At 40.5% G+C, this 17,095-nt stretch overlaps 2 protein-coding genes across 3 annotated transcripts; both read left to right on the top strand.

Annotated features, from left to right (window-relative positions):
- The first annotated feature begins 317 nt into the window (after positions 1–317).
- Positions 318–4,500, top strand: commd3 (COMM domain containing 3). Of its 2 annotated transcripts, XM_080865067.1 has the most exons (8): positions 325–505; positions 1,375–1,486; positions 2,624–2,687; positions 2,806–2,840; positions 3,418–3,478; positions 3,558–3,614; positions 3,745–3,798; positions 4,337–4,500. In XM_080865067.1, exons 1-8 carry the CDS (start codon positions 367–369, stop codon positions 4,394–4,396), a joined length of 582 nt encoding a protein of 193 aa, XP_080721193.1. In that variant the 5' UTR covers positions 325–366; the 3' UTR covers positions 4,397–4,500. The 2 variants fall into 2 exon arrangements, with proteins under 2 accessions (XP_080721194.1, XP_080721193.1); XM_080865068.1 differs by lacking the exons at positions 2,624–2,687; positions 2,806–2,840 and having other exon boundaries at positions 318–505.
- Positions 4,501–5,720: 1,220 nt separating this feature from the next.
- Positions 5,721–15,794, top strand: bmi1a (bmi1 polycomb ring finger oncogene 1a). The gene is made up of 10 exons (XM_080865818.1): positions 5,721–6,082; positions 9,828–9,963; positions 10,208–10,304; positions 10,729–10,784; positions 11,328–11,375; positions 11,521–11,629; positions 12,224–12,263; positions 12,554–12,652; positions 12,830–12,910; positions 14,335–15,794. Exons 2-10 carry the CDS (start codon positions 9,852–9,854, stop codon positions 14,698–14,700), a joined length of 1,008 nt encoding a protein of 335 aa, XP_080721944.1. The 5' UTR covers positions 5,721–6,082; positions 9,828–9,851; the 3' UTR covers positions 14,701–15,794.
- The last annotated feature ends 1,301 nt before the right edge of the window (positions 15,795–17,095 follow it).

The raw sequence follows: 17,095 nt of genomic DNA on the forward strand, positions 1-17,095 counted from the left end.
ATAGGGTACAAATCTAAATAAAACTGCGTGGCAAAGCGTTTAAACGTATCCGTGGTACCGACAATGGAAAAGCTTGGGGGTCGCAGATGTTATTATTTATTTATTTATTCTTTCGCTGTTCTGTATATCACTGATCCGACTGGAGGATAAAACAGCAGTGATGAATCGCACAATTAAACAACAAACCTAGATTAATACAATAAATGAATGAACGTCTTCTCGGAGATCCACAATACGCTGTAGTGTCTTCCCCATTCAGCAGCCCCGAGTCTGCCTCTCTCTCGCTATAACCTCCCACAGCCCTCTGCTTCTCCAGATCAGCTGATCCGTCACGTGGTCTGATGTCGTGGGTCTCCCTTTTGCAAAATGGAGTTGTCTGAGTCTGTGCAGAGAGGGCTACAGTCTTTAGCAGACCAGTCCGTCTTCGACCACGGCAGCTTCCAGGTGCTGGTGGACGTGTCTTTCCGGAGTCTGCTCTCCTCTCACGGCGACCCCACAGTCCTCGGTGAGCTGCTGCCTCTCCGCGCGCCGCTGCTTTTGTCTCCGCTGTTGCTTCCGGTTTCTCTCCGGGTGTGAGCGTGCGGCGGAGCTGCCTCGGTGTTTGCGGATTTTTACGGCTCTGCTGCGCGCTGCGAATTAACCCGATGGATCCCTGCGTTTATTTTAAGACATTTCACGAGTCCGAGTGGCCGCCTGCTGCCCATCAGCTGCTTTAAAGCGACCCGAGTCTTTTCGAGCTGCCTGCTTTGCATTCAGCAGCAGTCGCACAATCACACACGGCCACTCGGGATCCCTTTTGTCATTTAAACTGGCATCAAGTCCGCTCGGAGTATTAGAAAGACCACGATGGTCATTTTAGACTCTAATAGTCCGATCTGATCTCGGACACACATCCGATTGACGGCTGTAATCGCTCTCAGCAGACCGGCGAAGCGCCCTGCATGCTGATGCTGTTAATCGGCTCGAATTTGTCTTGTAAATATAAATGATGCAAAATGACAGCAGACTTTTGCCCGATGTAGGTTCTAGTTTCATCACAGCTGCTTCAGCTGTTTTCACAGGCCATGTGTCGTCTAACCTCTGCGGCACCCAATCCCATTTTTACTGCGGAATTATTTAGAAAGTGAAGTACTCACTAGACAAACAAACAAAGGACCCCCCACCCCCTCCACCCCACCCCAGGCTGATGCAGCACAGGGGGTCCCATTCACATGCAAATTATCAATGATTTCCATTCTGCGCGTCAGTGTGGAGAAACCAAAGTATATGGACCCTGCATCAGACGTACACGAATTGGCTTCTCTGTTCCGCCCAGTAAGAATGTTGTAACAGCAGCATTCCTCATTCCGTCTTTCTGTTTTTTTGTCATTTCAGATCAGCCCGAGTTTAACCAGATAGACCAAATCCTGCTGAAGCAGAGCCACACAGCTGCCGTCACCTTCATACTGGAGGCGGTCAAACAAAACGCAGACCAGTCCACGATAAGGTACGAGACGGCACACAGAGCATTTACTGTCCACCCTGTGTGCAGGTGGTGGTTATAAATTGGACACAAACAACCTTATCTGTTGCCCGCATGAGAGTCTCCCTCCCATAACACACGTAACAGCCTGTCCTTATGATACAGATGGATCCTGTAGCCTACACTGCCTACACTTTCTTTTGTTTTCTTTGTGTGTGTGTGTGTGTGTGTGTGTGTGTGTGTGTGTGTGTGTGTGTGTGTGTGTGTGTGTGTGTGTGTGTGTGTGTGTGTGTGTCGCCTTGTTTGACCCTGACCTCAAACCTAACCCTTTCAAAGCGAAGCACCTGAAGTAGCGCGCTATTTACAAGCAGGTCATTTCATGACGTTGAGCCAAAACCGCGCTGTTTTCATGCCTCTAACAATATGCAAGGAGACAATACTTCCAGAATTCACCTCCAAGGGGACTTTAAGTGTGGTCTTTATGTATAATTACTGCAGAACAAAGCGACTCGGGGTTTTAGTAAAGCATCCGTTGAAGTTCTGAAGCTCGATGGGATGTTCTGTTCGTGTAGCAGGACTTATTATTCTCATCTTGAAGTAGGTATGAAGGAGCTTGCAAGCTGCCAGTGGAGCCATAATGTCTCCAGCAAATTAGTGCTGTAGTTACGCTGTTATACTTGGATCTGTGGTATTATTTATACATCTCACGAGTTTCTCATATGTAGCATTTTTTCCTCTTTGTTTTGTGTATTTTTTTCAGCTGAAGATTTTTTTTCCCACTTGATCCAAGTGGTGTTGGATGTTCAAGGTGTAGAGGATGAACTGTACGCATGTCCCGAACAAGCAAGCGTTAGTTTAAAGCTGCAAACGCTTTAGATTTCTATTATATTATTATATTATTATTACTGTTATTATTAATAATATTTTACTCATTGCTTCTCCGCAGTCTTAACTGCAAGAAAGTCGGTTTTCAAAGTCTGCTCACAGAACCTGTGCAACAAGCTGAATTAAACTAATTGTTCCTTGGAATTGGATGACGAAAGGAATGCATGCAATTCTGCTATCTCCATATGAACTCCCTGCTGCTTTATGTAAAGCTGTCTAAGTGGACTTCCTTTCTGAGAACCAGCTGCGTTTTAAAGTATTGTCTTCTCCGTTCAGTTCCAGCCTTGAAGAGCTCACATTCAGCGCAGACAGAACAGAAATATTCTACAGCGCATACCAGGTAGCCTATATTCCAAACTAGGACGCATTTATTTCATCCTTTTTTTTCTTTTGTTTTTTTGCCAGACTTGCCAGCAGCTAATTGGTGCTTTTTTGTTTTGTTTTGTTTTGTTTTGCAGAAACATAAAAAAGATTTGGAGCGTCTTTTAGCAAGGTAAGGCATCGCTGCGTGGTTCGAGCTGGCAGTGCTTAAGAGATTTGTGGGGCTCATGTTATTTTAAGGTGTTTGCTTCGCTCTCTGGGGATGCCATCACAGCCTACTATTGCCTAGGCTTTGTTTGTTTATTTATTATTTATTAATTACTTAATTGTTTTGGTAAAACTCGAGTCGCAAATTTGCACAATTATTAACCGAATGATTTGACACGTTGAAAACTGGATATTCGAGGTCTGGAACGGATGTGCTAACGTGGGAGGAAGAGGAGGCGAGTTGTTGTTCTAGTCAGTATTTAAGCTTCTCCGCGCCAAGATTAACTGACTTGTAAATGTGGATTTATGACGTGCTAACAAACAGCTTTTTGTAGAAGAGCCACCATATATGCAAACGGATTTAACTGCAGAAAACCACCTGATGCGTAAAACCCCTGTGACGCACGGCAACTTTAAGAGTTTTTAAGAGTTTTTTAGGAGTTTTGGTCATATCATTAATTCTCTGCCTCCTCGCCGAATGAATGGGCAATATTTTCTACAGAAGCAAAGATGACTCAGTCTCTCCTTTCTTTTTCTTATAGCATAGGAAGGGGTCTACCTCACATTACCGACGCTTCGTGGCGCCTGGAGTACCACATGAAGGTGAGATCGCGAGACTAATTTCTGTCTGTTAGCGGTATATCATTTGTTGTGTGTTTCTAAAATGTTGCTTCTCCCACAGAACGGGCAGGTGGATAAAGTCAACGATTCTTTCTATTTGATATCACTGAACACTGAGGTAACAGCCGCAGCTTTACTCTTCTACTTTCCAGCATTTATATAAAGTCTGGTATATTTCAATGGGTAACAGGACGCTTATGTTTGCTCCTTCTTTCTTCCTTCCTTTATTTATTATTATTATTTTTTAGAATGAAGGATCCTCAGAGGACATCAACTTTACTTGCACAGTGGAGCAGCTCCAGGTAGAGGAAAACTCTTGGGGTGGATAATTGTCTCGCAATTGCGTCGTACCTGTGCCATTACGCACTACAGTCACATTTATTAGCAGTCCTAAACAATCTAACCACGGAACGTATTGCTCTGTGGTAGCTCTCCTTATCGAAAGGGGTGTGGATCTTTCAGGAAAAAAGTCAACGTGGGAAATTGTAATATTATGTCCATGCGGTAGCTATTTTTTTCTTCACGGATTCTGATTTTGATTGAGACAGAATCGCTACGATCTATCCTTTACTGCAGCTCACTTTAACAGAAAATAATGAACAGACTTGAAAAAGGTTAAAAATGTTTTGTAATCATCGTGGAAACATCAGCAGTGCCTTTTATAAAATCAGAGACCTGCTGATATCAGCGGCTCTGGAATGATTGGATGAATGCAAGCCGTCAGTCATCTTCAGTCTAATCAGCCTGAATCTAAAGTCGGAAATTAGTCTAACCATTGTGCATAAATAATATATCTTTTTATATAAATGGATAAATGTTGATCGGTGTCTGCCTTTTCAGGATTTGGTGGGGAAGTTGAAAGACGCCGCCAAGACTATGGAGAAAGCCAGTCAGATGTGAAGCTTGTGTCCACTTTCGTCCCCTTTATACCTGCCACTGATGTGTCACGTGTGTTATCAACCCAACAAATGTATTTGAAAGAAAAATAAAATAAATAAAATCGTCTTTGTTCTTTGACTGATTTCAGGATTTTGGTGTGTTACACGTCTTCCAAGAACTTCCCCTTTAGGACTGGAGAAAAATATTTTATTAAAAGATTAATTTGAACGTGTGTACAGTAAAGAAATTACACCCTCGCGTTGTTTAAACAGCTTGTGTAGGATTTCTGACATAGCTGCACGACAGCGGTGTCTTTTTTTCTTTCTTTCTCTCGAAGTATTTGTTACCACAAGAGTTTCAGCCCAGCCTTTCTTGAGATCTCTATTTTTAAAAGGCTATTATCAGAGATCTACGGCTTTCTCGCGTCATGAGAATTTTAGTCCATTCACTAAAAAACAAAACAAACAAACAAAAATAAAGCTCCCCGAGCTTTTTTGCGTCCACCTCAGCTTGAAAAGTTCAAAGCTCCTCAGCTGAAGCAGCACGGCGGCTCGGATTCCGTAAACATCCGAGATGCCATCGTTTTCAGCGGAGGGTTAAGGCTCCAATTCATCAAGTGTGGAAGTTTATTCTTCTTCTTTTCTGCACAGCATGTCAGGACAGACTGTGACAAAGGTTTGACACCAGGGCGATTTGTCATATTGGCGTATTTTCCACCAAGTGCGTGGGATCTTCAAAGCAATGAGCTGGATAGCTTAAGAAGACAGCCACTTGGTACCTCAATAGACTTTGATGCATTTGATGGTCAAAACGACACGAAGTTGTGAGAGCGCGTGTGCTGCTGCTGTTATTTTTGACATCAGAGAGAGGGCACACCGAGAGCCTACTTTCTACATCTGCCTGCTCCAACCATTGTGCCCTTCTCTTTCTTTCTTTTCTTTTCTTTTAAATTTTGGATACCCATCAGGACATATTGAGCCCCATCGTGCTGAAAAGCGACCCAAGCTGCATGGATGTGCACCGTGTGTTATTTTAAATCATGCGTCACACTTAAAAAAAAAAAAGGACCAGAATAGACCGACAGTAATTTGTGAGCGCCCTTAAGCAGCTTCTCGGTGTCGTTTCAGGTCGAGAAAAAGGCACAAACCGCTAAAATAAAGATATGTTTGTTAAAAACGCGCCCATCGCGTGTAAATCAGCCTTTTTTTCCTTCACGTCTTTGCTACTTTGCACATACGTAGATCAGTAGAAACAGCATACACCGACAGTAATTTCTAGGCACCCTTAAGCAACCAGACCACGTGACCAGAGCGGGGCGGTCGAACTACAAGCCATTTTGGGGACGGTGTCAGTTTCCACGGAGCACACGCACACACTGCTGCGTTTTACTGGGGGGCGAAGCGGATATTTTGGAGGCAAAGTTATCGGTGCCGAAGTGGGAAGCTTTCCGAACCGGAGCCGAAGGACCGGGATCTCTTGGAAGGCGTCTGTCGGACACGCACACGCCGCGCAATCGCCGAGGAAACGGGGAGTTTTTATTCGCACATCTGAAATGCGCTCCAGTCCGCCGTGCGCTCTCCGCCACTGACAGCGTCTGCAGCCTGCTTCAAGATGGCGGCTCTACTCCTATTCATTTTCTGCTGATCGCCTCCCAACTTTCATTGTCTACTCGCCTCGGTGCCCACCGATTCCCGGCCGAACCTTCAGGTACGTCTCCTTCGATATCGTCTCTAACTAACGGGGCGAAAGGGCGAGGTTTGGGCTTTGTGTCTTTGTGTTTTCCCCCCGCTACGTCCAGCGGTGGATGTGGAGCTTTCAACGGTGGCTGCAGCGATCACCGACGTGGAGCTCCGTGTGTGGGTCTGCGCACCACTTTTTTCCCCCAGCAAAAGATGTTCCCCGCTCGACTATAAACGCCAATTAAGGGTCGGGCACATTCGCTCCTGCTTCTCCTATCGTTCAGTTACGCGTCCGTATAAGTTGGTCACGGTTCGGGTTTGCATTGCGTCGTTGGGATTTATGTAAAGTGGGAGACCCAGGCGAACCAGGCTGTGTTGGCTGCGATGCGAGGAGCAGCAAGTGCTTCAAACGGTCCCCCTGCGTTCGTGTTTCCACGTAGAGTCTTCATTTTATAGAGTTTGGATCTTTGGGGTGATGGGAATTGGGTGGCAGGTTGGTTTTCGGTGAACGTGACCGGATGTTGGATTTATTAACTTAACTTGGATCGCTCCCGTGAACGTGCCAGGGAGGCAAACCGTTTCCACCGAGCATAAATGTTTCATGACGGCTGCTTTGTAAACACTGGATTGTCGTTAAACGCGTATACGGACTACAACTGGCTGTTTACGTTTTGGTGTGTGCTTGTCCTGAGTGGGAAGGATGGTTATTAAATTTAAATTTAAAGAAGAAATTAAGAAGGGAGAGAGAGAAAAAAAATTGGCGACTACAAAGGAGTGGCTGTGCCTCTCCAGGCAGTCTGAAGCTCTGGTAATTCCACTTAAATTCACATGAGCTGTAGCCAACACAGACTGTTTGTTTGACAATTAAAAGCTCATTATGGATCGCAATAATTCCCACCTTTATACGGTCTGTGTGTTGGCGCACACTGTAGCTCCCAGTCTGGTGATGGGCGCAAGCTAGTGTTTCCTCTGTAGAGAGCGAGGGGGGGTAAAAAATTATCATTTTACCCATGAACGCTGGTGTAGACCTTGTGTGCACTTATAATGGGTTAAATGAATCTATCCCCCCGAAACACACACTCCACCACCACCCGCTTGGTTTTTGCAGGTTGACAGGCTCACATGTGTGTGAATAGGAGCGATCATGTAGCCCAGCAGACTGGATGGAGTACATCCACTGAGTAGGGAGGCATTTACACGGAATAAACGTAATTCCTTTGATACGTTTTAGTCCTGTGGTCAGTTCTAATCAGGAGCTATTTAAGCCACGGTTTTCTAAATGAACTCACAGCGGCTGATGTGTTTCTTCTCCTTCTTTTCTTTTTGCCATCCCAGTTTTTTTTAATTGGGTTATTTCCAGCTGCTGTTGATCTACATGTAAGAGGTGAACGCTTTACAAGAGGAACTGGTCTCGTCTGGGAATAAATTAGGTTAGCACGGCTTTTACGGGTCACTACAGAAACCGATGGAAATCTCCAATTTAACGTGTCTTGTTTGAAAGAATTTAAGATGTACTAGTTGTGGAGAAATAATTGATGGCCTGCTGTCAGCACCAGCTACAGCTTAAGCCAAATTATCAGTAATAAAATAAAATAAAATAGAGGAAAGCCCGTGTTGTGCACAAACCTCTGCATTCAGCGTATTCCCAACTGAATCCAGACTGTATTGTTTGATTTTTGGCCATTCAGCAATATTCGTTCCCAAAGCGTATTAACTTTATTTTGGATTTCTTGGCTGACCTGACTTGAAGTCTTATAAAGTGAGCAGGCAGGTCACACACACACACACACACACACACACACACACACACACACACACACACACACACACACACACACACACACACACACACACACACACACACACACACACCCTGGCAGAGGGGAAAGCAGTTGTCCAAACACCAGCCAATCGATTAATGGCGCAACAGGCTCCCTGCATATATGTAGGCATTATCCATCATTATCCGTGTGTGAGGCATCCTTTGAACCGATTTGCTGTCCAAACTTGCCCGCAGTGGTCTGTTCACAGGCGGCCAAGGAGAGGTCGGTTGAAGCATTGAAAAGCAGCCGGGACTCGGGCATGGTGCCGACTGTGGCTCCATAAAGTAACAGTGTGGGTTCCGAGCTGGGCAGGCTGGCTCTCATCCAGCGTTTAAAGAGGGCTCACCCGCTCATATTCACTCTTTACCCCGGATAGACTTTTAATGATTGCATTAAATTAAAAAAAAAAAATGACAGCACCCAGCCGCGATAATCTTTACAAGTCCAACTTTAAAAAACAAAAAAGTGCGCCAGACTGGTCATCTTTTTCGAGACCAATTTGCCCACCGGATCGTAACTACCGGATAAAAATCTGAAGACCGGGATCCTTTGGCATCTGGTGACTTTACTCTACCGCCCTCGCTTTTTTGTTGAAATGCACTCGAGCACAGAGTGTAGCCTACATTCGACATTCGTGTTTGATACATGGACTGTGCGGTGCTTGAACTGGAAATGGCGCAGAATAAATGGTTTGTAATGACCCAGCGTGCGCCTCAACTTCGGCGCAGTCGCTGGCGTCTGGCCATATTGGTGCTGCGCGGTGTTGATGAAAAAAGCGCAAAGCGAATCAAAATAAAGCTGAAATCTCTCTCTCTCTCTCCCGGTCGGACTCGTACGCTCCTCTGTGTCTGGCTCACAGATACATAAAGCTCGTGTAAACACCTCGGGGTGGGCTTCATTCGCCCCCGTTAGAAGGAAACCCCGCAGCCCGTTGAACCGATACATGCTTCTTTTTTTCCTCCACAAAATGGCAGCCGTGCTGTCGGCAGCCTGGCAGCCCAGCGGCTGTGTGTGTGCACGGAGGGACTCGGAGACTCTGTCCTTCCTCGTTCCCACTCTGCACACGGGCACGGCTCGCCGTGTTGTTTTTGTTTAGACATCCTGTCTTTCTGGTCACTGGCGAAGAGCCATGTGGGCTAAAAAAGCAAACGGGGTTGCCATAGAAACGCTCAGGTTTCCCCGTGGCTTGTGTGGCACACCTGACGCAGTGAGTGGGTGCCTCATATTACCCACCCCCCTGCGCGCGCGCGCGCACACACACACACACACACACACACACACACACACACACACACACACACACACACACACACACACGCAGAAACAAACACTTTCACCCAGTCACCCCGGTGCGCCCGTGTGGATGATATTAGCCCACTATTATTGGCAAAATTCGCCAAACCACACAGAACATGGCAACCCAGTAAGGGGGTTACCCACTTAACTAAAGGTTTCGGTGCTGGCTGGGTCTGATTTATTTAATTTTTCACATTGTCTCGCATAGGTTTTCGTTTTTACCCCCACATTTGCGCTCTTGGTTTAAACCGTTTTCGATTTCGCTTAGAGTTTAAACCATCCATGTTTTTAAAAGTGCGCGCAAATCTGAAGTTACGGGAGGTCAATATTCCCGTGCCGTGCCTCAGATTTGGTTCCTCAAAGCTCGACCGCTGCTGCCCCTACTATGTCATTAAAGATGCTGAGCTAAGGCGAAGGAAAGTGGGGAGCGCACGGCTCCATCGATCTCAGCGGAAGTGATTGATTTATGATTATTCGCCGCTGCCTGTAAATCTGCCAACGAACGTCTTTCCCTCTGGTTATTTCTGGATCGGCATAAAGGTTGATGTTGCTTTATCACAGTCCAAGCAAACAGCAGTCTCGTCCAAATGCCCCGCCGTGCGTTGACAAACCTCTGCGTGCTTTTGTTTTGACCTGTCCTCCTTCTGCGTGCAGGGATTGTTGTTCCTTCCTCTCAACATGCATCGGACGACCAGGATAAAGATTACCGAGCTCAACCCTCACCTCATGTGCGTTCTGTGTGGAGGATACTTCATAGATGCAACCACCATCATCGAATGTCTTCATTCATGTGAGCAAAACTCGTCTAATTTCATTTCATTTAATTTTTTTATGGGTCAAAATCAGTTCATATCACCCGAAGCTGCTAAATGTGAGATATGTTGGATTAAATTTAAACATTCCCAGTCTTCTTTTTTCAGTGCTGCAAAATGTATTTCTTGCTCTTGCTCTCTTTTAAACTCAATTTGGCTCCTCAGGAAATGCTTTCAGATCTCATCAGACATTAACAGTTTTTTTTTTCATCTGTTTTGCAGTTTGCAAGATGTGCATTGTGCGCTATCTGGAAACCAGCAAATACTGTCCCATCTGTGATGTACAAGTGCACAAAACCAAGCCACTGCTCAACATTAGGTGAGAACTGTGCTTACCATGCTCTCTGCATTTTGCTCAGCTGCCCCCGTTGTTATTGTTACCTTTTTCAGGGCCCATATAAATTTGGTTCTAAAAGTTTAGTGACGCCCGATGGCTTGAATTTAACCCCTTAAATATGATTTTTCTGTTCTTTTTAAACAGTGTAGAACGTATATTTTCTGCCTTTGCAATCTTAAGCGAATACATTACTTGTTTTCGGTTTCCTTCCCTTTGTGGGTTCCCCACTAAACAGCTGAATCAGCCTCTGATTTAAACATTCAGACATGAGAAACACATGTAGGCGTGTAGGCGACATGACACGTTTGAGGTTTTCCACAGCGATGAATACTGGTCTTATTTTTTCAGACAAGAATTGGTTTTAAATACTTGACTGAAGTTTCTTTTCCTCTCTCTCTCTCTTTAGGTCTGACAAAACTTTACAGGACATTGTGTACAAACTGGTCCCCGGCCTCTTCAAAAGTAAGAGTCGCATTTTTACTGTTCAGTCTGACTTTTGCACGTAAATTTGTCTCTGCAAGTATATTAAAATAAGAATAAATGAACATTACCGATGAGGGTATATGTAATGGCATTTGGATATGGTGTGTATGTTGTGTAGTGGAAAGCTTTGCATTGAAAAACTTGAAGTTTCAGCTTGACAGTTAATTATTTGTTGTAAAGTGCAGAGGTGTGTTGAATTGGGATGACGCTGAGTGTTATGGTCATCAAATCTGTCTGCTTTTCTTGCTGCAAGGTTCAAGCAAAACAGTTTTCAGGGTCATGTCTCATATCACCCATCTGTAAGACAGAAATGTTGGAGAATCAAATCATTATTTCCATGAATTCTCACATCGATGCCACAGTTTTAATCTAGCTTTTCTTGTGTTTCGACAAATATTTATTCCTGGAAGTCACAATATTAAGGGGCGCTGAGAACTCTGGCACATGGTTTCTGAAATAAGGTAATAGTGGGAAGTGAAAGTGAATGGATTGGTAATAACACGCCTTTCTGAATGTCTTCAGATGAGATGAAGAGGAGAAGAGACTTTTACGCAGAGCACCCCGTAGATGGTGAGTCAGAAAGAAAATGTTCTTTTCTTTCTTTCTTTTTTTTTCTTTTGGCGAAATATTTTCCACATCAGAGAGTCTGCTGTGCTGTAAACGCAACATATAAACCCACCCTCACATCCAGCCGTGCATGTGTGTGTTTCTATAGCGTCTAATGGAACAAATGAAGATCGTGGAGAGGTAGCAGATGAGGACAAGAGAATTATTACAGACGATGAGATCATCAGCCTCTCTATTGAGTTCTTTGATCAAAGCAGGTACGCTTGTATTAAAAATACATGGAAATGGAAAATAGTTGTTCCTAAAAGACTACAAAATCTAATATTTATAGAGGTTTCTCGTTAGTAGATACAGCTGTTATGATACGCTTACAGATATTGCTCCACTATAGCCGATATTATCAGTCTGCTCTAGAATCATCAAAACTAGCTTAACTGACGCTGGTACCATGTTTTATAGATCAAAATACGACATGTCCTACCCACAGTGTGATGTAATGAACAGAAATAGGATCATGCGTATAATATGACAGATTTTGGTTTTTGTATTCAAATGCCTTTTAATTAATTATTTTTTAATGGTGTGTAAATTTTAGCTGCCTTTGCAGTCATTATAAAATAATATTCAAGACTTTATTAATAAGTTTATTCTAATGTCTGGAATTTGCCAAAATACTTGACTACAGTAATACTTCACAAAAAAGTACTGCATGAAACATAGTATGTTTAAAAAGAATTTTTTTCAAATCTTTCAAAATTTGAATTCTGTTGCTAACTCTGTGTGATTTAGTTTTAGAGTTATACATACGCTGGAAAGTTACTCATGTTTTTCCTCTGTTTTTTGGCGCACAGACTGGGAGGAGCAGTGGAGGACAAGCAGTCAAAAGATCAGGTATCGCACGTTGACTTAGCCACATTTTTGTTTCCGTCATTTTTTTTCATCTTTGCTAACACTTTAGGATTAAAACAGCCTTAGAATAAGGGATAATCAAACATGTGTGGAGACAAACAATTATAATTATGTTCTCTCCAGTGGTAAAGGGCTACATTGTTTTTGCTGCTTTTAAGGTGGACCAGCCTGTGTGTAGATTCTAGTCATTGTGTATGAATGTTTTATTCCACACGTATGTATATACATATGTATTTTTATTTATTTTTTGTTATAATGTGTTTTATCTGCAGGTGGCTAACAAGAGGTACTTGCAGTGTCCAGCAGCCATGACAGTTATGCATCTGAGAAAGTTTCTGCGCAGCAAAATGGACATCCCAAACACCTACCAGGTCTGTTTAGTTTAATTATTTATTTATTTTCAGAGATACTTACTATAAATGTATCACAAAAAACTGAGAGATATCTTATTTACATATTTAATGATTTCCTCTTACAAAAGGTTATTGTGAAAAACAAAAACAATAAAAAATAAATAAATAAACCCATTCTTTTTTTTTCCTCTTAAGGTTGAAGTCATGTATGAAGATGAACCTCTGAAAGATTACTACACGCTAATGGATATAGCATATATCTATACTTGGAGAAGGGTAAGAAATATTTTTGCACATTTTTAGAAAGCTAAGGTTTTTTTTGTTTTGTTTTTTATCTCAAGATGTGATTAATACACTGCAATTATTGAGTTGTAATTGCAGTGTATTAATTTTTATTGATACACTGCAGTATATTAATAATATTTTCTTTGTTAAATAAAACCATCTCCCTCGGTGTCAGTTAATGTATTTAATCACAATTTATTTTTAAAAATACATTTAATATCAACAAAATTAGGTACTTTTAAAATTTCACCTTGAGACATAAATAGAATAGATACTTACGTTTTGATTGCTGAGCTTTTAAAATATTATTTTATCATTGCGTTGAAGTTTTTGTATATTGTTATATATAGGTTTTTATCGCTTTGTTGTAGCTGGTGTTGTATAGTGTGCGGTCAGTTAAATATAGATATTTTTCTGCTTGTTTATTTTAGTCTTCAAAAACACAAAATCTCCAAATGGGGAAGCTGTTCGAGAAAGAGGGTTTTTGTTCATACATGTTGTTAAAGATGCCAAAATTTAAATAAATAATAATAATAAAAAAAACATATTTTCAATATTAAAAACGTTTAAAATTTACGATCAGTTTCCGTTTAAGATTTTAGTCAAATGAACACATACATAACCATGGACATGGCTATATTCGAATTTGTATGGTATCATGTTTTTGTACTCAACCTGAAATAATATGTACTTTGAACATTATTAAATTTTATGTTGCCCCTTTATATATATATATATATATATATATATATATATATATATATATATATATATATATATATATATATATATATATATATATATATATATATATATATGTGTGTGTGTGTATCAGGGACATTCTGCAATTAGTTATGGTTTTCTATCATGTGTATGCAAAAAGGGGGGAGGGGCAACAAAGGGCACAAGATCTTTATGCCATATGTGGCCTCTGAAACCAACCGCTTTAGATGTATCTGGGTTACTGAGTTGAAAGTAGCAAGTTTATAACAAAACTTGCTACTTTCTGGTCTGGTTATCAAACTGAATGTACGCCAGGACATGACTGGATCTTGATTTCTATAGAGTAGTGATTAAAAATGGAAATTTGGGGTTAAAAAGTAAATGACCCCCACATATCTTTCCAAGTTTTGTTTTTTTTTTGCAAATAAATGAATCAATTCCGTAAAAAAATAAAAAGCAAGTTTAAAAAGTTGTAGAAGAAACCCATTAATAAATTAGTTTTTACGACTTTTTTTTACGAATAAAATAGGTTAGATGACCCCACTTGGTCACTTCAGGGTTAGTTGAGTAACTAATTAAATAAAAATAATAATAATAATAAAAAAAAACTGAATAAAGTTCCTAAAAATGGCGCCAACCCCATTTACAGTTTAAGTTTTAATGTTTTAATAACTTCTTCTCCTCTTCCGCAGAACGGCCCGCTGCCGCTGAAGTACCGAGTCCGACCCAACTGTAAGAAGATGAAGGTGAGCCACGCACAGCAGGAAGGTCAGAACAGCGCGAGCAGATCCGGGCAGGAGAGCGACTCTGCCAGCGACAAAGCCGGAAGTCCAGCCGGGGCTCCGTCCACGTCCTCGTCTCTGCCGAGCCCCGGCACGCCTGCGCAGTCCCCGCACCCGCACGGCAACAGCAACAACAACAGCAGCGGCTGCACAGTCAACGGGACTCCCACCGCCACAGCCCCGAGCCCTAGCCGACCCTTCACCCAGTTCTGCGGCGGCAACGGCGGCAAACCCCGAAAGGTTTCTCTGAACGGCTCGTCGACCTCATCCGGATGACGCGGGGCTCCAAGCAGTGCCGGACCAGACCAGCCAACGCCAGACACCCGCTCAGCTAATACTGTTTTCATGCCAACGTAGTTACATTGTGTAGACAATGTGCTCTCTCTCTCTCTCTCTCTCTCTCTCTCTCTCTCTCTCTCTCTCTCTCTCGCTCTCTCTCTCGCTCTCTCTCTCCATTTGTTGTTCTCAATATTATGGCGTAAGTTTAAACGTAGTGGAATCGGAGACATTTTCAAAATAAAATAAAAAAAGAAAGAAAGAAGAAAGGAAAAGCGGCGTGGGAATTTTAAAAAGAAAACGAGATGTCGAGGGTGGAGGAGGAGGGGAAAAGGAAGTTTGGAAGGATGGAGAAGGACAAACATGTACTTTTTTTTGAAAGAAAAAGCTGCATCTTTATTTTCCTGAAGTGACTGAAGGTGACTCTTCTGTTCCTGTTTTCACGTCTTTCAAATTAAAAGTGTTTATCATGATTACTTCATGTGCGTGTGGGGTGGAAACTTTAAACATGCATGCTCATGGTAGCGCCACTTTCCTTATTTTATTTTTTTTTATTTTTTTTGGTCTCAGAGAAGGTTCGCTTGTTTGTCCCATGAGTGTAATTTTGGACGTTTTTTTTCTTTTCTTTTTTTTAAAGAAGTGTCCAGGCACACCTTGTACCAATGAAAGGAGAAAACAAAAAAGTTTGTATAGGGCTGTAGGGTGGAAAAAAACCTACGGAAGAAGAATCGACTTTACTTTTTACTGGAAGAAGAAAAACGTTTCTTGTAACTGCAGTGGACTCGGATTGCTCGTCCTCCACGACTTTAACGCTCCGTTTTAGAGAATCCGTGTGTAAATAGAAGCAAAATGCATATTTAATCAGCGGCGATGTTATTCTCTTATTCCCCTTTATTCCGTGGGGATGACTTGGGCTCCTCTTCAGCTTCATTTCATGCTCAACGACAGATGTTTTGATGTCTCTTTGTTTGTTTTTTGTTTTTTTCTTGTGTTTTTTTTTCTTTCCGTATTTGTATCGCTCGATTGTATGGACAAGTTATTGTATTGTTACTGTTGCACAGTATAAAACATCTAAATAAAACATTTTACACTTACTGGCAAAGTCACTTCGATTTTTTTTCTTTCTCCTCTTGAATTTTGGGAGATCATCGATCAGTTTGATGGGTGTAAAATGAAAAAGTCGAACTAAAAGGCAGACAGAGCGCCAGATGTCAGTCTGAATGAGCAGGATTTAGTATGACTCGGTTAGAGAGGCAGGCTCTGCACAGCAAGGACGTGGAGGAGAACTGGCTGGTAAAGAGATAAACCACTGTTTATTCGTTCAGACCTAATTTTGATTTGTTTAACAAGTGGCCTGATTAGACTTCACCGATTTAATCAAAGTATAATTTAAAATGTGTAATTATACAAAAACTACGCTAAAATTGTTGTTTTTCTCTCTGTGATAAGTTATTTTTTGTTTCATTATTGTTATTATTATTTTATTTAGTTTTGCGTTACGCTGGTATTTTATGGTTTATATATATATATGTGTGTGTATATATATATATATATATATATATGTGTATATATATATATATACATATATATATATATATATATATACATATACATATATATACATATATATATATATATATATATATATATACATACATATACATACATATACATATATATATATATATATATATATATATATGTATATGTATGTATATATATATATATATATATATACATACATATACATATATATATATATATATACATACATATACATATATATATATATATATATATATATATATATATATATATATATATATATACATACATACATATATATATATATATATATATATATATATATATATATATATATATATATATATATATATATATATATGTGTATATGTATGTACATACATATATATATATATATATATGTATATATATGTATATATATATATATATATATATATATGTATATATATATGTATATATATATATATATATATATATATGTATATATATATATATATATATGTATATATGTATATATATATGTATATATATATATATATATATATATATATATATATATATGTATATATATATATATATATATATATATATATATATATATAGATATATATATATATATATATAGATATATCTGATAGCCTGCGCTGTTTTTATAAGCCGCGGGGGATTTTTAAGATTTTTATTTATTTTTACACGGTGTTTATTTTTTAAAGTTTTGTCCCCTTAAAAATTTTTTTTTACACTTTTTATTTAAAAAAAAATCCCCCGAGAAATAATGAAAAAATGCAAATCGAAAGGTACACAACAAAGGTAAAATTAAAAAAAACAAAAAAACAAAGAAAAACGAAAA

This window comes from Rhamphochromis sp. 'chilingali' (assembly GCF_963969265.1).
Source record: "Rhamphochromis sp. 'chilingali' genome assembly, chromosome: 18".
Classification (NCBI taxonomy): domain Eukaryota; kingdom Metazoa; phylum Chordata; class Actinopteri; order Cichliformes; family Cichlidae; genus Rhamphochromis; species Rhamphochromis sp. 'chilingali'.